This window comes from Dipodomys merriami, unplaced genomic scaffold, assembly GCF_024711535.1.
Source record: "Dipodomys merriami isolate MVZ:Mamm:240054 unplaced genomic scaffold, mDipMer1.0.p SCAF_21, whole genome shotgun sequence".
In the NCBI taxonomy this organism is placed as follows: Eukaryota; Metazoa; Chordata; class Mammalia; order Rodentia; family Heteromyidae; genus Dipodomys; species Dipodomys merriami.
The window spans coordinates 14,906,732-14,934,218 of record NW_027203493.1 but is presented as its reverse complement, the minus strand read 5'-3'; the positions used below and the strand labels follow the sequence as shown (position 1 = coordinate 14,934,218).

At 36.6% G+C, this 27,487-nt stretch overlaps 2 protein-coding genes across 6 annotated transcripts in view; one reads left to right on the top strand and one right to left on the bottom strand.

The window, feature by feature from the left end:
* Positions 1 to 222: 222 nt before the first annotated feature.
* Rag2 (recombination activating 2) lies at positions 223 to 1,806 on the bottom strand. The gene has a single exon (XM_070032562.1). It carries the CDS (start codon positions 1,804 to 1,806, stop codon positions 223 to 225), a length of 1,584 nt encoding a protein of 527 aa, XP_069888663.1.
* The window catches only part of Iftap (intraflagellar transport associated protein), a 69,097-nt gene continuing 42,307 nt past the window's right edge, over positions 698 to 27,487 (top strand). Inside the window, exons 1-3 of one of the 5 annotated variants that reach the window (XM_070032566.1) lie at positions 2,552 to 2,614; positions 2,833 to 2,929; positions 20,221 to 20,376. In XM_070032566.1, the coding sequence (XP_069888667.1) occupies positions 20,244 to 20,376 (133 nt within the window). In that variant the 5' untranslated portion in view covers positions 2,552 to 2,614; positions 2,833 to 2,929; positions 20,221 to 20,243. The other 4 variants (XM_070032568.1, XM_070032564.1, XM_070032565.1 and 1 more) reach the window with 4 other exon arrangements.

Below are 27,487 nucleotides of genomic sequence, written 5' to 3'. Positions count from 1 at the left end.
AAAAACAATCAGATAAAAATTCTCCTTTAAAACTTCTCTGAGTAAAATACTTAAAAAATGTATCTGACTGTAGTTAGCTTGCATTAAAACACTAGCACTTAATTCACATAACCAAAATAAGAATTTTAAATAAAAATCAGAATTTAATTTTATTATTGTTATGATTTTCAAAAATAGGCCTAAAACAATTAAGTTTGAATATGAAAGGTTTTTTTTGCAAAACTAATCAAACAACCTCCTAAGGAAGGATTTCTTGGCAGGAGTCAAGAGTTTCCCAGATCCTTTCTTGCGGTGAGCTTTCATTGGAGGCCGTTTTAAGGGTAAGACTCGTTTGGGAGTTTGTAATGCTCTTGCTATCTCCACATGCTCATTGCAATAATACTTGTTGCTTCCTTCTGACAAGTTTATGAGTGTGCTTTCTGCCAGATCCATGCACTGGGCGTGGACCCAGTGTCCATCTCCGTGAGAACAATAGATCATGGCAGGCTTGTTGAGCTCAGTTGAATAAAATGGTACCCATGTGTTGATATCCACATCACAAGTAGGGCAGCACGTTATCCAGTAGCCTGTCACAGATTCATCTTCTTCGTCCTCTTCATTATAGGTGTCAAATTCATCATCGCCATCAAAATTATTTGCTTCTGCACTGAAACAAAATTCTTCTGAATCCTCAAAGGGAGTAGAGTCTCCTGGGTCTTCTGTTGAAGTCTGACTGTTTGTGAGTATTTTCTGATCTTCATTCGCAACATCTTCAGAGCACTTCAACATATAGAAATAGAAAGCATCTGAGGTAGCCTGTTTATTATCTCCTGGGATGCCAAGGAAAATAGTTCCATTTCCCATGTTACTTCCAAACCATATCTTGCTATGCTTAATGTCTGGTGTCCAATCGGGAGTTTCCATCTCATGAATTTCTATCTTGTTGTCCTCTAAAGAGACAATATTGCAGACCATTCTTTTTTGATTTTCAAGCTGATAGCCACCAATAATAACAAACTCATCACTGTTTGTTTGAGTTAGTATTGCACTGGAGACAGAGATTCCTCCAGGTAAGACTGTGCAATTCACAGCTGGGCTACCCAAAGGGAGGTCAACCTTTATTCTGTATAGGTTGGCAGGTCGAGTATTAGTGGCAAGGGAATGTCCTCCTAAAATATAAACAGTATCATTTCTGGCAAGAGAGACATGGAAAGATAGTCCATCCTGAAGTTCAGGGAGAATGTATGATGTAGCACACCCAAATTCAAAATCCACCAAGAAAACATAAGGCAGACAATCAGCTACACTGTTCCATTTTTCTGTGGTTCTTTGAGTAAAAGGTATATATGACCTCCCTCCAAAGAGAACACCCATGCTTTTCCCTCGACTATACACCACATCAATGGAATGGCCATATCTGGCTTCAGGAACATCTCCTACTAAGTCTTTCTCTGTGCACTGGAAAGTCACTTTTTTGTTGTTCTTGCAAATAAGAGACATACTGTAAAACTTATCTGAAAGTTCATTGTTCGGTGTTTTTCCTCCATGAATGATATATTGATACTTTTCAGAGTCAAAGCCACTTTTAAATGAACAGATGGCTGGGTACCGAAGAGGAGGTAGGTAGCAGGAATCTTTGGAGAAAACAGCAGGTTTCAGTTTGAGACAGTTATGTTTTACATCAAAGTGGAAAACTCCCGTGGGGCAGGACCTCTTTGGCCAACCTTTTTGGCCAAAGAAAAAAACTTGCCCATCAAAATTCATCAGTGAGAAGCCTGGTTGAATTAAGGCTATGTTATTGCTGACTGTTACCATTTGCAGTGACATATTTTCTGACTGAGAGCAGATCTTCTAGCTGAAAGAATTGCAAATTACATGATTTAGAATATTTCTTTATGTAAATCACTATGCTTAAAGACCCTCATTTTTTTTTTTATCTTGAGCATTTGGGGAGCATTTGGTCAAATTATATTTTAGGCACGTATAGCAATACTACAATGAAATCTTACTATACAATTAATATATGCTCAAACTAACAACAAACAAACAAGCAAGCAAACAAAAAGAAGAAGTTCAGGCAGTTGGCCAAGCAATAAGCAGCAGAACCTTCCCACTGGACACAATCTGAGCAGCCGGGACGTGTTTTAGAGCTGTACCATTTTTCCTTTAGACTTCTGGGAGTTGTAGTCCAGTTTCCCTAAAGCGCCCTCACAGGTCGGCCAAAAGAACTACACTTCCCAGGAATCTGTTCTCGGCGGGAAGTGCATCTAGGATAATTTGCCTTTGTTGCTCTTGGAGATGAGACTTCTAGGATGTCTGTCTGAATGAGGGCGCCAAAAGTGTGAGGTGACTAGATGGGAGCCGAAACGGACAACTAGGGAGTAGGAGGTGAGAGCTGGCTGACACAAACCCAAGGTTGGGGTAGGGACAGGCTTCAGCGGCCGGAAGGATGCCTGGCAAGGCCTGGAATTGCCAGATCCTCCTGGGATGACTCTCAAACAGGTGCGCCGGTAGTAGTGGACCTAAGTGTGCAGTTGCCTGGCAACCGCGGTCGGAAGGACGTCAGGGCTCGGAGTGCCTGTGCGGCTGGTTGCACGGACTTTGTGGATCTTTTCAATTGCACCCTTGAAGATCCGTGGGTTGCTGGGCGATGGGGGTGGGGTGGGAGTGGGGACGGGGCCTAACTAAGGAGGGGGTGAAGTTACCACAGCAGTGACTGACTAAAGCAAAAGTTCTGTGAATTGCCTGATAATGTTACCTCTCCTGTATTTAGAAATGATGGAGATACAGTAACTTTAGACGTTTGCAACTGCTGGTCTAAAGCCTCTCTCCCGCCCCCTTTTTATTCCTTAGCTGCTTTTCGTGCCGTTTTTAGGAAGCACAGACGTTCTTTCTCTCCCCGCCTAGGAGAATAGTTATTTCAGATCTCTTTCCAGCCCAAGCATTCGAGGTAATTCTTTAACGATTCTGTACTAATCAGGCCCTAAGCAAGAGGTTCCGGATATTCAGCGTTTTAAATGAGTTAAACAGTTATTTACCAGATAATGTAAGGGTGCTAGATTTTTATTGTTACTCACCTTAGTGAGATTCAAAATAGGGCGGTTCCCCATTTACAGAATGACGTTTTAGGCACAAACGTTAGAAGAAACAAGACAAATACATTGACTCCCCCCCCCCCCCCAGCATTGGGGCTTGAATTCAGGAGCCTAGGCACTGTCTCTTAGCTTTGTCACTTAAGACTAGTTCTCTACCACTGGAGGGACAGCTCCACTTCTGGCTTTTTGCTGCTTAAGTGGAAATAAGAATCTCATGAACGCTTCTGCTTGGGCTGGCTTAAAAGTGGGATCTTAGATCTCAGCCTCCTGAGTAGCAGATTTATTGACTTTTAAAAGAGTAAATTGTTAATCTACTTAAAGACACAGAGTGGCAGCTAAGAGTATGGACTCAGTGCTGTATGGTTAGATTAAAGCCTGGCACTGTCCCTTAGTAGGTACATGCCTTTAAGCAAGCTATTTAATATGCCTGTGCTCCAGTTTCCTTATCAGTAAAAGCAGATAAATTTATTTATAATCTTGCGTTGATGTCAATTATGAAAACACTTAGAACACACGATAAATCATAGTTATTAGGATTGTCCTTAAATTTATCAAAAGCAAGATTATTAGTGTATAATTATCTAGTAATGAGAGCAGATATTTATAATGAATGTTGGAGATGGTTGGGAGGGCTTTAGGACATTGGAGTCTGCACCATGAATACAGAATATTTTAAAATTAAGAATTATATATACACACAATCACACATTTATGCATGCATATTTTATATATTTACATACTTGTTTATAATATATTTCATATACAGAATGGAGATAATATTAGTGCTTAGTTATTTGATTATTTGGAAAAATTAGTGAGATGACACAGGTAAGTCACATTTTATGTGTCTGACATGTAATAAGTAGTCAGCAAATGTTAGTTGATATTATAATTTATTTTTACTCCCCCATGTAAACTTTCCTGGGACCATGTAGAGTCTTGCCACTCTAATAAGATGTTTTATTTGAAGCACTTCTGTAGATTATGTGTCACCTATCTCCAAACATTATCTTGTGCTTTTAATTTTTTGTGTAGTAGGGAGAATCTTTAAAGCATGATCTTTCAGTAATCCACTGTGAGTTATTAATGAAATGAGGAAGAAATGGTGCTTCAGAATGACTTTTAGCAAAGTTGTGTTAGCAAGCCTCTCTCTTCTCCGATCACAGTGGGGTGTAGTTCAATAATTTGCCTTGCTCATAAAATAACCTGGGCAAATGTCCTATGGGATGTCCAAATATGCAATAGATAAGACAATTAAGATAATCTTATCTATAGGAAGTAGAAGAAAATATCTTTGACCCTCACTTCAGTCAATAACAGCCATAGATTAGTACATTCATGACAAGGAGTGATTGTTCTAAGAGAGTTTTCCCATTTTGGGTAGAGAGAACACCCAAGACAAAGCTTGCTTATTTCACATGAAAACTGATGCTGGGATATAAAGAAAGCCCTAGAGGGATAGAAGCTTCTAGACTGAAAGAAATTTTCAAAAGTGATTACTTTTAAAAAACAAATTTAAAAAATGTTGTCACTGTAGCCTGTCAGCTTCATCTTGAGATTTTCAGAGGTCTTGGCTTCACAAACTAAGTCAGGATTATTGTGGAATAAATAGAGACATTTTCTTGGGCAAGATGTAGGGAACATTGTTCGTTTTTAAAATATCTTTGTTCAGATTGTTAAAAATGGGTAAAATTTATTCCTGTGAATACTTACCTCTTATAATAGTCAAGTATTTCTGTATTTGATTTGTAGATTAGCCATTTTAACCTGATGACTTCTGTATTTAAAGAATAAACAAAACATTTAAAATATTTTGACTTTTTTGTCACACTGACTTACTTTTTGAAAATTTGGTGAGTTGGTTTTGACTTCACTGGAGTAGACTATTGTACATCTCCTATGGTTTTCATATGATCATATTAATCTTAGTTTTAAAAAACTTTTTAAAAGTTTTTTTCTACTAGATCCAAAATAACCTACTGAAGGAGTTTTCTTTAAATAGACTAGACAAAAACAGGCAGATTAAAAAAAAAGAGTCACAATTATTTAATGAAGGGAAATTTCAAAGTCAACACATTAAAGATTCTTTTTTTAAAGGCAGAAAATACAGGAACGATACACTTATACAATTTTTCCAGCCCCATGATAGCATTTCTCAGCAGGGAGATTTTCATTTATTCACTTTGAAGCAGGGCATAGTTGAGTATCAAAAGAGGTCTAATGGTATGCGGTCCGGGTTTGTAGTTTCCTGAGTGTGAACTGACTTATTTTTCTTTCCAAAGAAAGCTAGTGCACTCTGAAGCATGACATCTTAATGACTAGTGCTGTGCAGGCTTCCTGATTTCTCCAAAATAACAAGTAAACTCATGTAACTCCAGCCACTTAGTGTGCAAATTAACACTCTTTTTAACCATGGAGGCATACATTATTAGGGTTTTGCTGTAAAACCAGGAGTTAAGGGTTTCTTATTCTTGTGTCAGAGAAGAATTTGTGTGCTAAGGTGAATAATAATGCTTTGGCAGCATAGAAATTAATTATTATCACAGTCTGAGAACAGGAAGGCCCATTTCCCAAATTCTGTATCACCCATTCACCATCTGAATACCTCATTGATCTGTAATTAACACACTGCTGAAGTGTGGCATGGTTATTCCCTTAAGGTTTGCAGACATAGGTTCCCATTTTTTAGCTTTGGTAAAAATGAAGGTATATTGGACCTACCTGAAGGCCAGAGGGGCTTGTTCACCCTTCTCTGAATCTTTGCCGCTAAGCCAGGTACTAAAATCAGCACTTGGGGGAAGAGTCACTGACTGCCTACCATGAATGGCAAGCCGAAGCTGGTGCTTCAAGAGTGAGTATATGCCTGCAGATGTTCTAATAAACACTCCTCTAAGGGGAGTAACTGACTGTGACCTTCTTCTTCTTTTTTCTCTTTGATGATTGAGGGAGATATCTAGCAAAGTTTACCTTCAAGATTTAACCCTTTTGTTACTAACAATAAGGGAAGCACAAGTTACCACTGGCTTCCCAAACAGAAACAGAGTTTACAGAATTTGATTTGTTAAAGTTAAAACTTTTTTTTTTTTGATGTTGGTCCTGCCAATTGAACTCAAGGCCTAGGCACTGTCCCTGAGCTCTTTTGCTGAAGTTAGTGCTCTTCCACTTGAGCCACAGCTCCACTTCCATCTTTATGATGTTTAATTGGAGATCAGAGTCTCACAGACTTTCCTGCCTGGGTTGGTTTTGAACTGTGATCCTCAGTTCTCAGCCTCCTGAGTAGCTAGGATTACAAGCATGAGACACTGGTGCCCAGCTAATAACATTTTAGAAAAAAACCAGAAGAAATTGAATGTAATTATTCTGGCTTAAATAAATAATGCTGTGAGTGAAAAGGGAAATGATTTTTTTCTGAAACAGACCAGAATTGCTTTTCTGTGGTCTCATAATCTTTTTTTTTTTTTTTTTTTTTTTTCTGTCGGTCATGGGCTTCAACTCTGGGCCTAGGCGCTGTCCTTCAGCTCTTCAGCTAAAGACTAGTGCTCTACCACTTGAGCCACAGCACCACTTCTGGCTTTTTCTGCTTATGTGGTGCTGAGGACTCGGACCAAGGGCCTCATGCATGCAAGGCAAGCATTCTACCACTGAGCCACCTTCCCAGCCAGGTCTCATATTCTTTAATGCAGACTCAGAGGAAGGAGTTCTAAGTATTGGAAGGAGTTCTACTATTGGATAATATTGTACAGTGTAATGGTAATAAAAATAGAGTTTGAGAGTATTAACTAAAGAATGGTATATACACAAGAGAATTCTAACAAAAGACTTACAGAGTATAACATAGTGAATACCAGAAACCTAGAACTTGAAGGATCTAGGACAAGGGTTTGAGGTCAAGAGGAGGAGGGTAGATCAATGAAGAGAAGGGTGGAGAAGACAGTCATAATATTCATTGCATATATGTGAAAATGGCACTAGGAAAATGAAAGGGATGTTGGAGTTGGGAGAGATAAGAGAATGATAAAAGGGGTGATGTTGATTATGATGCATTGTATTCATAAACTGACATGTTGAATTGAAACCCCTTTGTTCAACTACTTAAAGATAATAAAAATAAAGAAAGTAAAATTATAAAATAGAGTGTTTGGGTTAAGCTGACCTGTTTTTTTTTTTTTTTTCTGCCAGATCTGCCATTTCTTCAGGTTGAGTCATTTTAACTCTCAAGCCTATTTCTCCATATATGAAATGAAATAATAGAAATAGACTATTTCTTAGCCTTTTGGCTGAGATGAAGTATACAAATGTATCAAAGAATTGTTGAGAAAAGAGTAAATAATGAAATAATATATGTAAGGCCTTCATCTTAGGAAGATGTCAGAAATTCACGATGGTCTTACTAACAAAACTACCTTTATAATTTTTAATAGTTGCATAGAATTCCACTAAGTGACTTAGTCACCCACTTTTGTTTGTCATTTAGTCCATTATGATGTAGCTTTGCTGATAGTCTATGGTGATCAGAATTAGATAAATCTGGATTTGAGTTTTAGTTCTGCCAGTTGAGTAACCTAGCTTCACTCTTCTTTTCTGGAAAATGGAGATGATACCTGCCTTACTGTAAGGACTAAGATACAGTGTCTGGTATATATCCTGTACACATACCTTCTTGATAGTTCTTCGAAGTTCATCAAGAAATCACAGTTGTAGGCCACTCAGCCCATTGTTAAATCTCAAGGCAGAATCAAATCCTATTTGAACATATTGGTGATCTTTCTTTAAATAAATAGCAGTGAACTAAAGAATACAAGTCAATATAATTACAGGATAAAATGCCTTTATTTTAGAGGAGACATAATAGTATATGTTGGTATAGTAATTGGGAAAAAAGTTGAAAGACAGTTTCACACCCATATAATCCTAATGATGATGGTATTATATATATATATATATATATATATTATATATATATGTGTGTGCATAAGCAGCTGCTTATTTTCTTGTTCTTTTTTTTTCAAAATTTTAAGATTAAGTGTTTTTAGGTTTGCCTTCTTTTGGTGCTGGTCCTGGGGCATGAACTTGGAGCATGGGTGCTATTCCTGAGCGTTGTTTTTTTTTTTTTTTTTTTTTTGCTTAAGTCTAGCACTGTACCACTTGAGCTTTGTTGGTGGTTAATTGCAGGGAAGAGTTTCATGAACTTTTCTGCCAGGCTTGGCCTCAAACCACGATCATAAGTTCTCAGTCTCCTGAGTAGCTAGATTACAGACATGGCCCACCAGGGCCTGGCTAGGATTGACTTCTTTTTAAATGGATGTGTAACTCAGTTGCTTGCTTGGTTCTCATAATTTGACATGTTGTCCTACTTTTTTTTTTAAAAAAAGTATCATCTCTTTTAATAACTTCCATGATTTTTTTTTGTCTGCCAAAGAACATTTGGTTATTTATATAACCCGTTAATGGTATTATGTCATGGTAATGATTTTCAAAAGAGTAATGATTTTCTCAAAGAGTTGATACATTTGATATCCCTGTAATCTGTACTTAATAGAATACATGGGTAGGTTTAGGCAAGTGTTTTAGACTGGGGTAACTAACATCATAAAACAGGTAATTTTAGCACAAGAATGTGTTGCTTAATTGGTTAGTTGTTTCTGGAGGTGACTAGAGATTATATAGCAATCCTTTTTTTAATCTCTGGTCTTTACATTCCTTGGTTTCAGTTACCTGTGGTTAACTGTGGTCTGAGAATATTAAATGGGAAATCCATAAATATATATTATAAGTTTTAATTTGCATGTGGTTTTTTAATAGCATGATAGAATCTGTTTTCCATCCTGTCCAGGACTTGAATTGCTTTTTTCCAGTGTATTTGTGTTGTGTGAACTACCCACTTGTTAGTTGCTTATTTTGACCTTCAGATTGACTGTTTTTGGCCTTATTTTACTTAATAATGGCCCAAAGCACAAATGTTATGATATTGGCATTTCAAAAACAACAAAGAGAAGCCATAAATGCTTCCTTTCATGACAAATCATCACAATAAGAGTGAGTACAGTAAAAGAAACTATTTTGAGAGATACAGAGACTACATTTATATAACTTTTATTACAGTACTTAGAAGTTCTATATTATTATTTTTATTGTTAACATTCTTATTGTGCCTAATTGCTAATTAAACTTTATAATATGTATATCTGAATAGAAAACAAAAACTTACTATGTGTAGAATTTAGTACTTTTCGTAAATTTAGGTATCCCCTCCCCTGCCAGATCAGATTATTAACTCATGTGTATTAAACATCCAGTTTGTGCAAAGTGGATGGAGAATTACATAAGGAAATCATAGGCACAAGCCTTGTCCTTAAGGAGCATAGTGTCCTTAAGGACACTAGGTCAAAGCACCTTTGGATTTCTAGTGAATACAGCTTGCAGTCACCTTTTCTTAAAAGTTCTTATAAGTTTATGAAGAAATTATAGTTATAGGTCACCTAGCCCGTTGTTGAACCTTGAAGCAGAATCAATTCCAAACTCCTACTGGAAGATACTGATTTTTCCCCCTTCTTTAAATAAATAATGATGAGATAAAGAACGCAAGTCAAACTAATTACAAAATAAAATATCTCATGGGAGAGATAAAAGACTTAGTGACTGAATATAGTAATTGGAGCAAAAGGGGAGTATAATTGGAAAAATGAGGACAGACTACTTCAAGCACATATAAGCCTTTATTTTCACATTCAGCCACAGGATAGAAAGTTAAATAACTTGCCAAGAGTAACACAGGCATTGATGTACATGTGAGCTGGGGAAGGGATGGAGAATCACTGTTTTAGAGCTCTTGAATATGCTTTGAAAAATGCAATGTGCCCTTGAAGCATTTCTGTTCCCTTTTTGTAACTGGAGGAACAACTTAAACTGTACTTTTGCTTCCTGAAGTTAGAAGTGTTGAAATCAGATCAGCATCAGCTTCTCAGTGTTAGGAAAGGCACAGGTGAGAATCAGTGACTATTTGTAAGGGAAGTAATATAAATAGTATTAGAAAGGGAGGTGTTTGGCCTGTTGGATGGATGCCTCATTAGGAGCCACAACTGAAACTGGTGAAGAGAAAAGAGGAGGACAAAGGAAATGCAGAGGCGGAAGCAATCTATAGTTATTGTAATGGATTGTCAAGAGCAGAACATGACAAGTGACTTGTCATTTTTATTTACAGTAATTAAATATGGTCACCTGGCCAGAATGACTGGTGGTTTCCTATAAAAGTTTCATGTGCTCTGATTTAAGGTGGACTGTTTGCTTTAAAAGAAAGAGGAGAGAAATGTCAGAGGAGTTTTTCAAGGTTATGATAGAAAAAAAATCACTAAAATTTTTATTTTCAGAGAGATAGGGAGTTTTTATTCTTCACTTTCTTCCTTTCCAGAATAGAAATGATATTGGCAAAAGGAACTTTATTTATATGTATAGGTGTATGTTATGTTGTTTATATTGAAGGAAAATGACAGCTACAATGCTGAGAAATTGGAAGCTTGGGAAGCATTGTATTATTTCTTAAAACCCACTTATTATTCCATAGCCATGTGAATTTAGAATTAAAAATACCCAAGGAGCACATCTCTGAAATCTCACTTCTTTTAAGAGAATGCCAAATGAAAAGGTCGATTTTATTTGCAAGATCTGGCATTTTGAAACACTTAGAAATGCATTCCTACAGGCCATGTTGATTTAGTTCAGTTGGTCTCCACCTGCTCCTAGCCAACTGTGTGGGTTTTGCTTTTAAGTAGGCTTTTTGCTATTGTAAAAGTGCTGTGCATTATGCAGGTGTCTGACAGGCTCAGGAAGTTGGAGAGAAAGGGATAACTTTAATTAATCCTGGAGACTTTGTATTGTAGTTCTTATGCAAAACAGATAGAATAGGCATTAATGGGACATTGCATAGCGTGTGAGGGAGGAATTATACTTGAGCTAGTAAATCTTTTATGATTGAAACATTAGTGCCTGATTATAAAGTTATATAGTTAACTCAGAAACTGTAGTACCTTATGGATTAACGGCTTTATCCAGGGCCCTGAGAAAACATTCACACTGTCACCATCCCCAAGCTATTGATGTGGTAGATAACATTTCTGAGACATAGAGATCAGTTCTGAACACTGTTGAAATGTAAGGCAATGTTTTCCTTGATAAGCAGACTAGTCGAGAGGTTAGAATGCAAGTAAGATTTTTTGTTAGCCAGTCACAGGGTCGGGTGTTGATCTGTGATTATACACAGCTATGGAATTTTCAGCAGGGGTAGGTAGATGAGTTACGGAAGAGGCAAATGTAATCAAGTTAATTGTATGAACATATGGACATATCAAAATGAGCCCTCTTTGTACAATTAATTGATGCTAACAAAAATGTGGACAGAAACAGTAGTGAAAGTGAAAGACAATTTTATGGGATGTGTCTTATCCATATCTCCAACTGATTCCCTGTACTTTTTTTTTTTTTTTTTTTTTGTCATGGGGATTGAACTTGGGGCCTGGAAACTGTCCCTGAGCTCTTTTGCTCAAGGCTCTTACCACTTTGAGCGACAGAGCCACCTCTGTATTTTGAGTGGTTATTTGAAGAGAACAGTCTCGGGACTTTTCTGCCACACTGGCTTTGCACCAGAATCCTCACATCTCAGCCTCCTGAGTAGCCACTGGTACCTGGCTTCCCTGTACACTTTTAATCTGTTCTTTGGTTAAATGATAAGAAAGGAATGGGAAGAGAAAGCTCAAATACTCATCTGTGCATTTTTATTTAATGGAATTGATAATTGTGAATTAAAAGCAGTTTAATACTTATCTGACCTGCGTCAATGATGCAATGCTGAAATTTGTGGACTGACTTAAGTGGCTGGGAAGAAGAGCATATTTTGGGGAGATAAACTTGCTTTTATATAATCTGCTGATGAACAGAAAGGCTTATAAATGATAGACTCAAGAAACCTCATTATAGTAGCTTGGATGGATGAACAGGAAAGGGAAGCAGGATTTTCAAGAGAAAAGTTTCTGCTTACGCATGTAATTTTATAGATTAGTGTTATTTCCTGTGCCCTTGGGCCTTACGCAGGAGGAAAACAATCAACATACCTGAGTTCCAGCACTTCTTTGTAAAATAAAAAAGTGGTATTTTCCTGTTCCTAAATTGCCTTTATCTTAATTGATATCTATATCTATATCTATAGATACATATACATACATAATCTATGTCTATATATATATATATATATATATATATATATATATATGTAGTCTTGTTGTGTTATGGATCTGTGGCCCAGTTTTATCACATTCAGTCCTTGATAACCACACTGTGTGAAGACAGATGTACTCAGACTCACATTACCCCTTGAGATCCATCACCAGCCCCCCTCTCATCCCTTGCCCCTGCAGCCTTTAATGTTTTCTCCATTGATATAATTACATTATTTCACAAATTTTATGTAAGTGGAATCTTAGGATGTATACATAGCCTTTTAAGGTTGCTTTGATTTTAGTCAGCCAAATTTCATTTGAGCCTTGCTGAAGTTGTCATGGGTATTGCTAATCATTCTTTTAGAACTCAATAGTGAATATGTAACCATTCACCAGTTAAAGGGCATTTGGATAGTTTCCAGGTTTTTTTTTTCTTCTGGAAATAGATCTGCTGCTATGAGTGATTTTGTACAAGTTCCTGAATGAAAATGTTTTCCTTTCTCTGGGATAAAAAAAGCCCAAGAGTGAAATTTCTGGTTGTGTGGTATGCTCATTTTTAGTGTTGAAAGGAACCTCCAAACTGTTTTCTGGAGTGGCTGAATCAGTTTATGTCACCATCAGCAATGTGTGATGTATGTAGTCCCTCTGGATCCTTGACACTGGGTGTTGTCATGATTTTTCAGTTTAGCCCGTTCAATAAGTGTGTAGTGCTGAGTGATGTTTTGATTTGTATTTCTTTAATGACTAGTGAATTATATTGAACATCTTTCTATGTGATTATTTGCTGTTTTTATAGCCCTTTTGGTGAAATGTCTGTGCATGTCTTTTGTCCTTTTTAAGTTCGACTTAATGTTGAGTTTTATATTATGTGTACATTTTAGTGTTAGTCTTTTGTTGGATATATGATTTATTAATATTTTCTCCTAGTATGGGTCATTTTATTTATATATATATATATGTTTTATAGTAAAATTACTGTACAGAGGGGTTACAGTTACATGAGTAAGGTAATGAGCTCTATGTGGAGTCTTTTGAGGAAACTCCATACTGCTCTCCAAAGTGGTTGAACAAGTTTATAGTCCCACCAACAATGCAGTAGGGTTCCCTTTTGGCCACATCCCCTCCAGCATCTGTTGTTATTAGAGTTCTTGATTATAGCCATTCTAACTGGGGTGAGGTGGTATCTCAATGTTGTTTTGATTTGCATTTCTTTTATGGCTAGAGAAGTTGAACATTTCTTCATGTGTCTATTGGCCATTCTTATTTTCTCTTCAGGGATGTTTCTCTGTAAGTCTTTAGCCCACTTATTTATTGGGCAGTTGTTTCTTTGAGGATTTGTTGTTGGGGGATTTAATTTTTTGAGTTTTAAGTATATTTCAGATATGAGACGCTTGTCCATTGTATGGCTAGTGAAGATTTTCTCCCAATCCATGGGCTTTCTATTGATCTTGCTAGCTATGTCCTTTGCCATGCAGAAGCTTTGCAGTTTCATGCAATTCATGAGTCATTTTAATATTGATAAAGTTAGTTTATCAATTTTTTTCCATATGGATCCTGCTTTTGGGGTCTAAGGACTATTTGCTTTGTCCTGTATCATAAAGATTGTTTTTTTCCCTTCTGTTTCCTTTATACAGCCAGTTACCTTGATATGTTTTCAGTTTTCTTATTCATATAACTTTCTTCATTTTAAAATGCTTCCCCTCTGGTCTTATTGCTTTAATTTAACGTGATCCCGAAAGGTACAGCAGTTGTTCCTGCTACTGCAATGAGTCATGTTTAGAATGTGTAAATTATACCTGCTTAGGGAGGGAACTAGACTTGTGTTTGTTTCGGCAGTCATTATAATATTGATGTTTACCACAGGCATCTACTGAACCCACATGTTTTAAATTATGTGTTTTTTTTTATATGGTTGTATCCTTTTTCTCCTTTCCTTAAGGTAAGATTTTTGTTAAGGAAAAATGTATAGTTATTATGACATATCTACTCCTGAGACCTCTGCATAGAAGACAATTCATCTGTCTTCTACAGCTTTGTAGTCAACAATAATCGCAAACCTTTTCTACTTTCCTCCAGATACCTCTTTTAGTATATGCTGAAGAGCATTGTGTATTGGAGAATTTATGTAGAAACATAGATGCTTTTATTATCAACTGTTTTGGTAGTAATAAAGAGTTCTATATGACTTTTCTGAGTTAGGCTGTTGCTGGGATTGTATGTATTTAAAAAATTATCTTGATAAATTTGTATGCTTTTCTTTTTATCCTGGTGTAAAATTTTAGGTTGTTTTCCATTTGTATGGAATATATTTATATTTTTGCTTTTCCCTCATAGATATCTAAAATAATGGCATATGTACACACCTACCCTTAATACATTTTGTATATTGTTAGGGTTTAGAATGTAGTTGGAGGCCTGAGTACACCTATCCAGGGTGAATTTGTTGCAGTGTCTGAGTTCCTCCTGGCTTCATGTATAGCTTAAAGTTCATTCACTCATAGTTTAAGGTCCATGATCATGAGATCTCATTACTGTATATGAAATGAGACCCACCTATTACAGTTCACCAGTAGAGTCATAGTTGTCAAAAACTTCATGTGAATTTTGTTTCCAAGAGCCATAAGTTTTATTCTCTAGGATTAGATTAGATAAACTACAGGTTGCTCTCAATTCAGAGAATATGAATTTCTGTCTTTTTAATTTATAAAAGACATAAAAAAATCAGAAGCGGCAGAATCATTGGAGTTCATTGGAAATCAGTTCTGGCCTGACCTTTTTTTTTTTTTTTTTAAAAAAAAATCATATAAGTAAATCTGTTTCATTTTCAGTATAATTTTGATCTTTTGAAAGTTTAACATTTATACAAATCTGAAAGAACATCCATCCTGTGAAGTGCTAAGGTTGATGTTTCCATTTTCTTAGGCAAGGTAAATTAGTTTGATTAACCCCTCATCTCCCATTTAGAATATCAATAGACTTCTTGTTCCGAGAATTGTAAAATTGGAGAGAGTACACTTTAGACAGAAGACTTTAAAATTGTGTTAACAAACCTTAGTTTTTTTGAAACAAAAAAATCTCTTTTGTAGACATACAGTCTTTGTACCTTTAAAAAGTACCAATATCTTTTGAGAGAAGAAGACTGATTCTTAATGTTTACCACTGTTGTTGTATTTTGAGTAAATTCATTAAGCAGGGATTTGAAGATGTAAGCATCAAGGACATGTTAAGTCAGTGGTGATAATTCCACATACCATATTTCATAATAATATTCTTTCAGAGTGTATAAACATGAAATAGCTTAGATGATTGTTGGTATCATTATAACAGAGAACAAGACTTCTGGGAAATTCTGTGACTTTTCTCCCCAATTCTCAGTGACAGGGTAAGAAGAGAGTCTAGTTACTAACCAGGCTTGTGATCTCCCATTGAGCAGAGTCACCATGCTCTCTGTGTTGCCTTCTGGGAGGCTGTGATTGTGAAAGTGCAGCATATGACTTACCAGCAGATATTTATACACATCTATTTATCATCACAGTATGTTTTAGGTCTTTCATGTGGCACTCAAAGTCTTACAGCAAAATCCAAACCTAACGAAAACAAGGACTCTTATCATCAGCAAATGTATGTCTTTTTCTTTTAGAAAAAAATACTTCATGATAAAAACAGAAAAGTTGTGTGAATGCTAACTGAAAAAAAGTGTTACTTCCTTCTAGAAAACCACTGTGATTTGCATAAACCACTGGCCTGTCTGGTAATTGAAGATTTGCTTTGTCAGTCCCTAGAGATAGTAGGTTCTAAATTTGTAGGTGGATGGTGGTTAAACTCTTCAATTTGTGAAATGATATCCCGAAGGATTTTTTTTTTAAAGTCATCAATTACCTGTATTGTTATAATCACAGAAAATTAAAAGCTATGTTGTGCTATGAATTGCCTGTTGTTTGCTTTTGGTACCACTGAGATGCATTAAGAGTGAGTACTCAACATATACCATTTTGAGCATTGGAAAAGATGTTTAAAGGAATTACTCTTAAGACTCTTAAAATATCCCCAAGAAGATATCTACAGAATAGAAATCATAACCTGGCAGCTTCTGTTAGGTACTTATATTCATTGAAATAAATCAACAGGGATGACTTGAGGAAGATAATTGGTATAATACATTGTTGGAATTTTTCTTGGCTAAAATTCTGGAAAAATAGATTGATATTGGAATTCTTGTAATTAAGTATATGCCTTAGTAGTAATGAAATAACGGTCACTGTTCAGGTTATTTATCCACATTTGTTATTTAGCATCTAAAAGCACAAGAACTTGTCACTGATTAATGTGTATAAACTGTGATTTTTTTCTACACATCCAAAAATTTCAGGTACAAATAGTTTGAAAAGTTTCTCCCATTTTAAGTTGTTAACCAGATACATACTTCCTTTTTTATTGTAAAAAAAAGGTGGTAGACAATTACATATGTCAGGTAATAAATACATTTCTTTTTGAACAGTGTCATCTCTTTTCATTTTCTCCCATGTTTTCCCCTCCTGGCCTCCCTTCCCCAACAAGTTGTATAGTTCGTTTTCAACATAGTATCTAGTGAGTATCACTGCTGAATTACTTCACCCTTTGTCCCACCTGTTTCTGTGCTTCTCTTACATACAAAACAAAAAGTATAGAAATCAAAAACAGCGACAAAAGGAGAAAAACAAAAACAACTAAAACCCCCACAAAAACCCCACAAAAAATAAGACAAAAAAACTTGTGTCTCCGACTTCTTTTTTTTTGGGGGGGGGGTCCGGTTGTGGGGCCTGAACTCTGGCCTGGGTGCTGTCCCTCAGCTCTTCAGCTCAAGGCTAGCGCTCTACCACTTGAGCCACTGCGCCACTTCCGGCTTTTTTCTTTTTGCTTATGTGGTGCTGAAGAATCGAACCCAGGGCCTCAGGCATGCAAGGCAAGCGCTCTACCACTGAGCCAACTTCCCAGCCCATCCTACTTCTTGAAGTTCACTTCAATAAATGTCATTTTATATGATCATATGCACATAGCGATTGAGCCTTTGTGATCCTCTCCTAAGAATATCCTCCTTTGGTCTCACTATGTGAATGCTTAGAGTCCTGTTTAATTTGTCATGTCCAAGTGTAGTTTTTTGTCTTTTACCATCCATTGTATTTACTTGTAGATTTATAGGCACATTCTAATGTGCCTAATGGGAGAAAGCATGCAACCTATGTTTCTTTGGGTCTGGCTTACTTCACTTAATGTACTTTTCCCCCCAAATCTTTCCATTTTGTTACAAATGTTGCAATATCATTCTTTCTAATGGAAGCAGAGAATTCCATTGCAGATATTTCTATTCACATTGTACACATTCAGATTTTTAGAGCACCATGTTTTATATGGGGTTTGTGATATACCAGGAGTGATCATGATTTATCTTAGATATCATTAGTGTGCTCAAAGAGTGGCTGTAGTTCTAGGAGATCTTTGTATAGGCATAGGGCAGAATAATGAGATGGAGCCTCGTTTCCACTATCATCACCATTATCTTCATCATAGTAGTCCTGTGAGGTACATGCAGCTACACAACTCCATATTTAAGTTTAGATATCTTTCAGAATTCAGATGTTTTTGGAGTCTAGAGAGGTAATTGGTGAGTATGGCATATATCACAAATATCCAGTGGGGTCTGGGAAACTACCTCGTGTTCAGGTCTATTAGTGTTTTTGCAGGGAAACATGAATAGTCATACTGAGTAGAACAAATAAAAGCCATAAATGCTCTCACATTAATTAAGATCAAGTCTCCCCCTAAAAGAGTCAGAACTTCATCTTAAGAACACCCCCCCTTTTTTTTTCTCTCCCTGAGCTTTTTGCAGTTGAGTATTTGGGGACTGATGTTAAGGAAATAATAAGGCTTTACTATTGTAATGTTTTATAGATGAGAGGAAACTGAGGTCCAAAGAAGTCAAGCATCTTGTCCAGTGACACATAGAAAGAGGCAGAGCTGGTTTGTGATGATGTAGCAGTTTGAAGGAACAGGCTGTATCTGTAAATACGAAAGTAGTGACATATCTATAATAATTAGTTAGATTGAAAAGCTATTCAATTTCTAACTCCCCTACAGGAAAAACACCCACTTGAAAAAAATAACACGTATTGTCATCCCATTTGGGACAATTTAAAAAAAATTCCCTATGCACATTATAGAGAAAGATTTAGAAATATATTCACTAGGCTCTTGACAGAGTTGATTTCTGGTGGATGAGACTGACAACTAACCAAGAGGATCATTAAACATTTACCTAAGTATATCTTGTCTTTTGTGGCTTGAAATGGTGGGCAATTCTATATAGGAAAAGCGGAAGGAAAAGTTATTACTCTTGCTTCAGAAAAATAGAAGTTTGGTGCTCACTCTGTCCTGTGGTATGGAGACCCCCTTCCTTCTTGTTGTCCCACGTTGTGTTACACTGGCTACTTAGGCAGTACCTCCTGTTTTCTTTAGTCAGTTTCCTCAAAGCTGTGTAAGAATAATCTTTCCTACAGAGTGAATAGAGTTTCACAAGATGAAATATCACAAGTGAAGGTGAAGTTGAAGCTGTGCAACAACTGAGGCATTGTGCCTTGGCTGTCAGACAGATAACAGTGTGCTAAGTAAACTGACCACCAGAAGGGGCCACAGAAATGTGGCATATAATGAAGCTACAATATTTACACTGTGAGAATTAGTTAAACCTCTCCATGGCCAGCTCATCTATGTCATTTTGTGTTTGGCTTTGGATGTCATCTTTGAAAGGGATGCAGGCAGTATAAAATCTTTTCCAGGCAAATTGATCAGACTGGAAACGATGTCAGTCAGTACAGGCAAAGGCAAAGTCAAATTTGTGTGTTTCACAGGCTTATAGCTGTGTTTGACTGTTGTACCTGCTCAAGGGAGTAAGTTTAGTTCAGTATTGATGGACTACCAGCTCTGCACTATATCCTGAGTGTTTAGAATACACAGATGAAAAAAATGTATACTCTGTCTTTTGCAGCTCTGAGAATAGCACAGGACAGGGAAATGCATATATACACTTTAAGTGTGCTAAAATTAACACTACTCAGAGTAGAGGCAGCACAGAAAATGTATAGCTAACTTTTCCTTCAATGAGTGATCAGAGGTAGGGCTGAGGGTGGTGGGTAAGGCTTTCAGAGAGAATCTCAACTCTTGAGTTTGATTTTGAGGGAAAAATAGCATATCAGTGAATGGAATGAGAAGGTTGGAGAACCGTGTGGCCCTGTTGGAGGATTTGAAAAGATAACAGGCACAGGAAGAGTATTCGGTACACTCTCATGGGCCCAGGGACCAGGGAAACAGATTTAGACTGTTTTTGTAAGTTTTTAATAGAGTGTCCAAAGGCTTGGGAATGCCTCCAGGTGAGTTAAAACACAGTGAAGTCAGTGGTGTCAGTCACAGTACAGGAGAATGGGTTGCACAGTGGATAGAGTGACGCATCATGTAGTTCTTGAGGGCTTGAATTCTAGGACAGGGTCACAACTTGCCAGCTCTGTGACTTTAGCTAAGCTTAGGGGGCCATTATAATGGTCAGAACAGCACCGTGTGCACATTTAAGTGTTAAATGATCCACTAATAAATGTTAATTATTATTATTATTATTGTATCTACTTGGGTGTTAGTGTACTCTTAAAGAGCCTCTCAGCTTGACAGACTGAGTTGCTAATTGAATATTACAACAATATTCTTGTGACGTAAGATGGTGATAACAAAGAAACGAATGCAAACCGTTAACCGTTAACTCAGCAGCAACAATAGGAGTAAAACTTCAGTCTGAGCTAGAGATTCCCTGTTCTCCGAAATGTCTTCATCTTCTACCACCTATCCTAGGTATTTTCTGGGGAGGCTGGGATTGTGATAGCACTGTAGTTGATGGGTTTTTCTTCGTCTCATAGATAAAGTGGCCTGGAAAATAGGAATGCCTGCCCAAGTGTTGAAATTGAGGATAATGGATGAAGATCAATTATTTGAAGAAGTCCTGGATAAGTTTATTAATTGTCACGAGCAAACATATGAAGAATTTCTGAGCACTTTTACTCATCTTTCAAAAGGTAAAATGGAAAGAAAAGTAAATTCTATTGTAGTAGAGATAAAGGATTTTATTTTAAGTTTATGTCTGCTGTCTTTTTCAGAAGACCTAGGTCATTTAATTCCTTTGACCAGGCAGTTCTTACTAGGGCATTCATGATGGATGCATGTAAATCTCAAAGTCTTTATACATCCAAGAGTTGTATCATAGAGACATTTGATTTGATAGCCCAAAATGACCTGAAAAGGTGACTGAAATCATCCTCTTCATTTTACCTTATGTTAATAATAATTATTATTGTTTTTTGTGCCAGTCCTCCTGGGGCTTACACTCATGGCCTGGACAATGTCCCTAAGCTATTTTGTTCAAGGCTAGCCAAAGTTCCACTTCTGGCTTTTTTGCTAGTTAGTTGTAGATAAGAATCTCATGGACTTTCCTGCCTGGGCTGGCTTTGAATTGTGACCTCAGATCTCAGCTTCCTGAGTAGTTAGGGATTTCAAGTGTGAGTCACTGGTGTCTAACTTCTTATATGTGTGTGTGTGTGTGTGTGTGTGTGTGTATGTGTGTGTGTGAGAGTGTGTGTTTTAAGAAATGCAAATTATGCAAAGAGTGGAAGTGGCGAAAAGCATATTTAAAATTTAAAAACACTTCATGTTTTTAGGTTTTGATATCACTACCTGGTCAAAATGGCCATGCATTAAAATCATTGTATAAAGTTACTTTCAGGTGTCTCTGAAACGTAAGTGAATTCAATGTTTCTACATAAGTCCTATCCTCAAGATATGTCATTTTGTATATGCATCTATCCTAAAATCTGGGGAAAAAGTATCCAAAATTTGGAATATATTTAGTTCCAAGCATTTTAGGTAAGGAATCACTTAACCCAACATAATAACATAATAACATAATAACATAATAACATCAGTATATATGATGTTTATGCTTAAACTAAGTTTATGGACTGTGAATTTTGCTCAGACTTATGAGAAATAGAGAAATTAGGAATAGCAAATTAATTTCAGTGCTGTCTGTGCATGATCTTTTTTTTTTTTTTTTCTTTTTGTCGGTCATGGGGCTTGAACTCTGGGCCTGGGTGCTGGGACTCAGCTTTTCAGCTCAAGGCTAGTGCTTTACCACTTGAGCCATAGCGCCACTTCTGGTTTTCTGGTGGTTTATTGGAGGTTTCTGCCTGGGCTGGCTTTGAACTGTGGTTCTCAGATCTCAGCCTTCTGAGTAGCTAGGATTACAGGCGTGAGCCACAGGCTCACATGAATGTGGATCAAATTAATCTTGAGAATGGCAAAATGGCTTTTTAGTCTATGAACTTAGGTCTAGGAAGATGCTTACTTTCTCTGAACTTACTGATATAATTCTTACTTTTGAGGCTTGAGCATGGCAGTACACATGGCTGGGGCAAGGTGGTAGAAAAAGGATTAAAACAGACAGAATTAATACATTTTGGATCCACATTATTTTGAAAGTTATTGATATGGCTGGCTTTTTGTTTGTATCTTTTTGCAAGGAATTTGGTGTTTTTAATTTAATTTTATTGTAAGGGTGATGTTAGAGGGGTTACAGTTACTTAAGTAAGGTAATGAGTACATTTCTTGTTCAACATTGTTCCCCTCCCATGTTTTCTCCCACTTTCGCTGGCTCCTCTCTCCTGCAAGTTGTAAAGTTCATTTCCAACATAGTGTCTTGTGAGTATTGCTGTTTCATTAGTTCACCCTTTGTCCTCTGTCTCACCATTTTGTTATGCCCCTTCTCTTCCCTAAGTCAGATAAACATATATACAAGACACATGGTAACAAAATAAAAAACAGTAACAACAGGGGATAAACCAAAGGTGGGGAAAAAGGGAAGAAAAAAAATAACTTCTCATAGTACATAAATAAACAAGAATGACATTGCCCCGTTCGTAAGGAAATGAAAAAAACTTGGAAAAAATCGTATCACATGAAGTAAGCCAGACCCAAAGAATCCTAGCCTCCATGGTTCCCCTCATTTGTAATAATTAGTGTATGTCCTAGCAGAGGGTCACAATAGCTCAATAGCTATGTACATATGACTACATAAAATGATGCTAGTTGAAATGAACTGTAAGATCTTGAAACAAGAGGGTTTTTTTTGTTTCATTGTTTTTTTTTTAATGTACTATGTGGAATTTGGTAAGTCAAGTTGTAGTTTTTGGTTCTGATTTGGGCACTGCATATGGAAAAACTGTGTGAATGTGGTGACTTGGTTTTAAGTTCACTTTGGGGCCCCAAAATGAGCTGAAAGAAACACTGATTCGAGTTACATAAACTGCGTCTCCAAGTACACTTTTTTCTTCTTTTAAAATATCCCTAGGTGCCAGTTCACATTATAAACTAATGACCTGAAAAATTTCCTCTTGAGGCACAAAGAGGTCTGAAGGCTAATTATTAAGTCAAGACATGGTTTTTTTTTCCCTCTCAAATATTTAAATATCTTTTGAAAAACCAAACAAGTCTTAGGGATGAACCTTAGAGTAGTAGCCTGGAAAATTTGATCTTGAATTAGGAGTAGAGAAAATTTTTTTTCTGTCAAGAACCATTTGGATGTTTATAACATTCCCTCACAGATCTGATTTACCCCTTTCTTTCTAGGCCCTTCATTTGTCTCAATGTGTTTGGTTGTTTTGCTCTTATGTCATGTATCCTTTTCTCTGCTAAAGTGGTTATCACTATGCAGACTTGTGTACATTTCCTTAGTAAGTTCCTTTCTCAAGTCCATTACCGTTTCTACTGATTGACTGTTCTATTTACTTTTATAATAGCTATATGCCAGAGTGCTTATGAAATTCATTTTCTTTCCAAGTGTGTTAAAAGGGTCAGTAATCCTATTAAAAACATTTCTTTGGAAAAATTAAATTATAGCCTTATTGGAAGAAATTCACATTACTGCTTTAGACTCTTAGAAAACAGTTGGAAATTGTTAATATTGTAACATAATTCTCACTACCTATAATATATTTAAGTTTGATCATAATTTGGAGTTTTTTTTCTTTTCTTTTTTAAACTCACTCTAGATTTTTAACCCATAGGCACATATTTTATAACACATATAATGTTCTTTTAATCAGACAGCTATAATTGAATTCTTAAGAGTGTCTTCAAGAATACAAATTAAGTCACAAGGTATGTGTTGGAATCACTATGTAAATTTTATTTTTTCATTGTTAGTAGAGGAGAGATAGGAGAATTACAAAAGGGGTAAGGGTGAATCAAGATGTATTGTACTCATAAGCTGACATGTTGAAATGACACCTGTATTATTCCAAAGCTGCCAAAGCAAGCAGAAAGAAACCCCTTTACACACTACTCAAAGATAATATAGTTTTAAAAGCTGAAAAAAAGACATGGATTGTTGAAATTGTGGATAAAAATAACCATCAAGTAGCAGTCTGCTTTATCTGTTTATTTGTGAACAGAGGTTATACAACATTCTAGAATATATGTCAGAAGGAAAAGATCTTTCTTTTTGTCACATTTCTGACATTTTTAAGGTATTTTTTAAAAGGTGAGAATGCTTATATTTGTTTTTTGTTAGGGTTAATGCATTCATTAATTTATGCATTCATTAATTCAGTATCTTTATATGGCTTAGATATTTTTTAGCTGCTGGGAACTCAAAATTAAATAAGGGATAGTTTCTGTTTGTAAGCACTCAGTAGTCTAGAGAGAGCTGAACAATCAAATGGGAAATTATACTACTGCATAAATAGCATCTGTGAAGAGAGGCCCTGAGTGCTTGGAAAACTTACAGCCCGCCACCCAGCCTGTAGGAGAGGGACTTCAAGGGTAAGGCTCTCCATCAGAAGCCATGTCTGAGGTGAATCTGAGATGCCAACTGAACCAAAACTTGCCTTTTCCTGACAGAAATGTTTGAATGGGAAGAACAGAAATCCACATGTTAAAATGCCTCTGTTGGTGATGATCCTTTGATTCCATTGGTTTTTAGCATATTTGTCATCTGTTTGTCTTTCCATCTGTTTATCATTTATCTATTTTAGTACTAATTATATACTATTATATCTGCATATATATACTATTAATATATAGCACTAAATATATGTTATATATATGTTTATTTAGCTTATAGTTATTTGTATGTACTTATATATGGCAAGAACATCTTATTTGTGGATTTATTTTATGTATCTTTGATGAAGGCAAGTAAAAAATAAAGTTAAATCAAAATTGTTGGGTGCTGGTGGATCTCTTCTATAAATCTAGCTGCTCAGGAGGCTGAGCTCTGAGAATCATGGTTCGAAGCCAAGCCAGCTAGGTAGGTAGGAAAGTTTGTGAGACTCTTCTCTCCAATTAACTATAAAAAAAAATCCAAAAGTGGAGCTGTGGGCTCAAGTTGTAGAGTGCTAACCTTGAATGAAAAAGCTCATTGACAGTGCCCAGGCCCTGAGTTCAAGCCTTAGAACAGGGAAAGAAAAGAAAGAGAAGGAAGGAAAGAAGAGGAAATGAAAGGAGGGAGGGAAGGAAGAAGGAAGGAAGAACATTTCAAATATAAAAGCACATAATTCCTGTGTGCATATTCCACAGCTCAGTTGATGTGGAGAAGCTCTCAGTCAGTCTGGGTTATCCTCAGTTTTGTTTAAATCATTGTGTAATCTGCTTAATGTTTCTCTGCCTTTATTTTTGTGAAGATGTGCCTCCCAAAGCAAATACTACCAACAAGTAAAGTGACAGTTAAAGTGCTGAATTGAAGTGGTAAGGTGAAAATTTTAGATTTGTCAGAAGGCAGCATATCTTTAGCAGGAGTTGGGTGGTGTTATGGGAAAAAAATGAATCAAGCTTACTTTGCTTAGTATAATTTTTTCCTAGTCTATTTCCTTACAAATGGGGAGATAGTCTTTCTGACAGAAGCATAGAATTCCATTTTTTATATATACCATGTTTTCTTGGTCTGTTCGTCCACTGAGGAATATCTGAGTTGATTCCATATCTTGGCTATGGTAAACAATACTGCAATGAACATGGTTGTGCAGGTAACATTAGGGTGGCCTGGTTTGTGGTCTATTGGATAAATACCCAGGAGTGGAATTATTAGGTTATAGGGAAGCACTATGTTTAGTTTTTTTTTGGATCTGGTCGTGGGGCCTGAAGTCTGGGCCTGGGCGCTATCCCTCAGCTCTTCAGCTCAAGGCTAGCGCTCTACCACTCGAGCCACAGCACCACTTCCAGCTTTTTTCTTTTTGCTTATGTGGAGCTGAGGAATCGAACCCAGGGCCTCATGCATGCAAGGCAAGCGCTCTACCACTGAGCCACCTTCCCAGCCCTATGTTTAGTTTTTTGAAGAGCCTCCACATTGCTTTCCAGAGTAGTTGAACAAGTTTATATTTCCACCAACAGTGTAGTAGTGTTCCCTTTTGGCAACATCCCTCCCCACATCTGTTATTATTAGTTTTTCTCAATAATGGCCATTCTAACTGAGGTGAGTTGGAATCTCTATGTTGTTTTTATTTGTGATTTTTTTTTTTTATGGCCAGAGATGTTGAACATCCTTTCATGTATCTATTGGAGAAGTAAGCCAGACCCAAAGAAACATAGGTTGCATGGTTTCCCTCATTTGTAGTCATTAAAATGTGCCTATAAATGTACAAGTAAACACATGGATGGTAAAAGACTTGCATACTTGGAGATGATACATTAAACAGGACTCTAAGCAAAAGGAGGATATCCTTAAGAGAGGATCACAAAGGCTCAATAGCTATGTGCATATGATCACATAAATGATGATTATGGAAATGAACTCCAAGAAATGGAAACAAGAGTTTTTTCTATTTTCTATTTTGTGGATTTTTTAAATTTGTTTTTGTTTTTCCCCTTTAGTTGCTGTTTTTGATTTCGGTATTTTTTTGTCTTTTATGTAAGTTCATCTGTTTTGGGGAGGGTAAAGAGAAGCACAGAAAAGGTGGGACAAAGGGCAAACTAATTCAGCAGTGACAGTAGACAGTATGTTGAAAATGAACCATATAACGTGGTAGAGGTAGAGGGAGGTCAGGAGGAAAAAAAAACTGGGAGAAAATGAGGAAAGAGGTGACACTGTTCAAAAAGAAATGTACTCATTACCTTAACGATGTACCTGTAACCCCTCTGTATATCACCTCTACAATACAAATAAATAAAATAAAATAAATGAATCAAGCATTTTCAGTGTGGAACCATAGATCTGCAAATGGTAGGGTCTACTCTGTGTGTGTGTGCATGCACATACATACATTAGCATGTGAATAACAATGTTTATATCTTAAGAATGTCTGTATATATGCATATATGTGTATACATACTTTTATAAAATTAACACATTTAACATTAGCTTTCCAGGTAGACTTGCTTTAGTTAAAGTTTTGGACCTTAAGCTGCTGAAATCTAAAGGTAATTTCTTCTGTGCCAGGGTTACCACATGTTCTGATTTTACAAGTATTTGCTCCCCATTTTGGAGGGATGGTTTCACATATATTGTTGTCACACAATAAATTGTGTTGTTGAGGGCTGGAGGAGTAGGTCAAATTGTCAAAAAAAAATTGTAAAGAAGCCAATGGCTTAGAAATTGACATTAAATCTTTTCAACCTTGGGGGAAGGATACCTGATTAGAATGTGTTTCATAAGTTAGGTTCATGCATTGAGGGCTTGGTTCCCAGTTCAGCAGTACCGAAGTGGATGGGACGTAAGGAAGGGCCTCAGGTGAGGCAGTGAGGTTATTGTGTCCTCAGAAGGAATTCATGCTGGGCCTGCAGAGTAAGTTCCAGTAAGGGTAGTTCCTGGCCCCGCTCTGGTCTTTGGTTGTCTGTTGTGCCATGCATTCTCTCCTGCTGCACACATTCCCCCCAGGATTCCATCTGCCACCAGACCCTCAGCAGACCACCAGCCTCCCCTCAGCAGGGTAGCACTTGAAAGTTCGAGAGCTGACATGGTACTCCGGAACTTTCAGAATGATGAGCTCTAAAGAAATATCTTTTTTCAAACTTAGGAGTCTTATTTTAATTATGCCTTCTATGTACTGAAAAATTTACATGAATCCAAAAGTTTTATAAAAAAAAAAAGTTTCATATTTGCTACAACATCTTTGTGAAGTTTGAACTCAAGGCCTTCCT

Excerpts from the sequence above, each read along its gene's own strand:
- Rag2 (XM_070032562.1), bottom strand. The coding sequence starts at position 1,806 with ATGTCACTGCAAATGGTAACAGTCAGCAATAACATAGCCTTAATTCAA.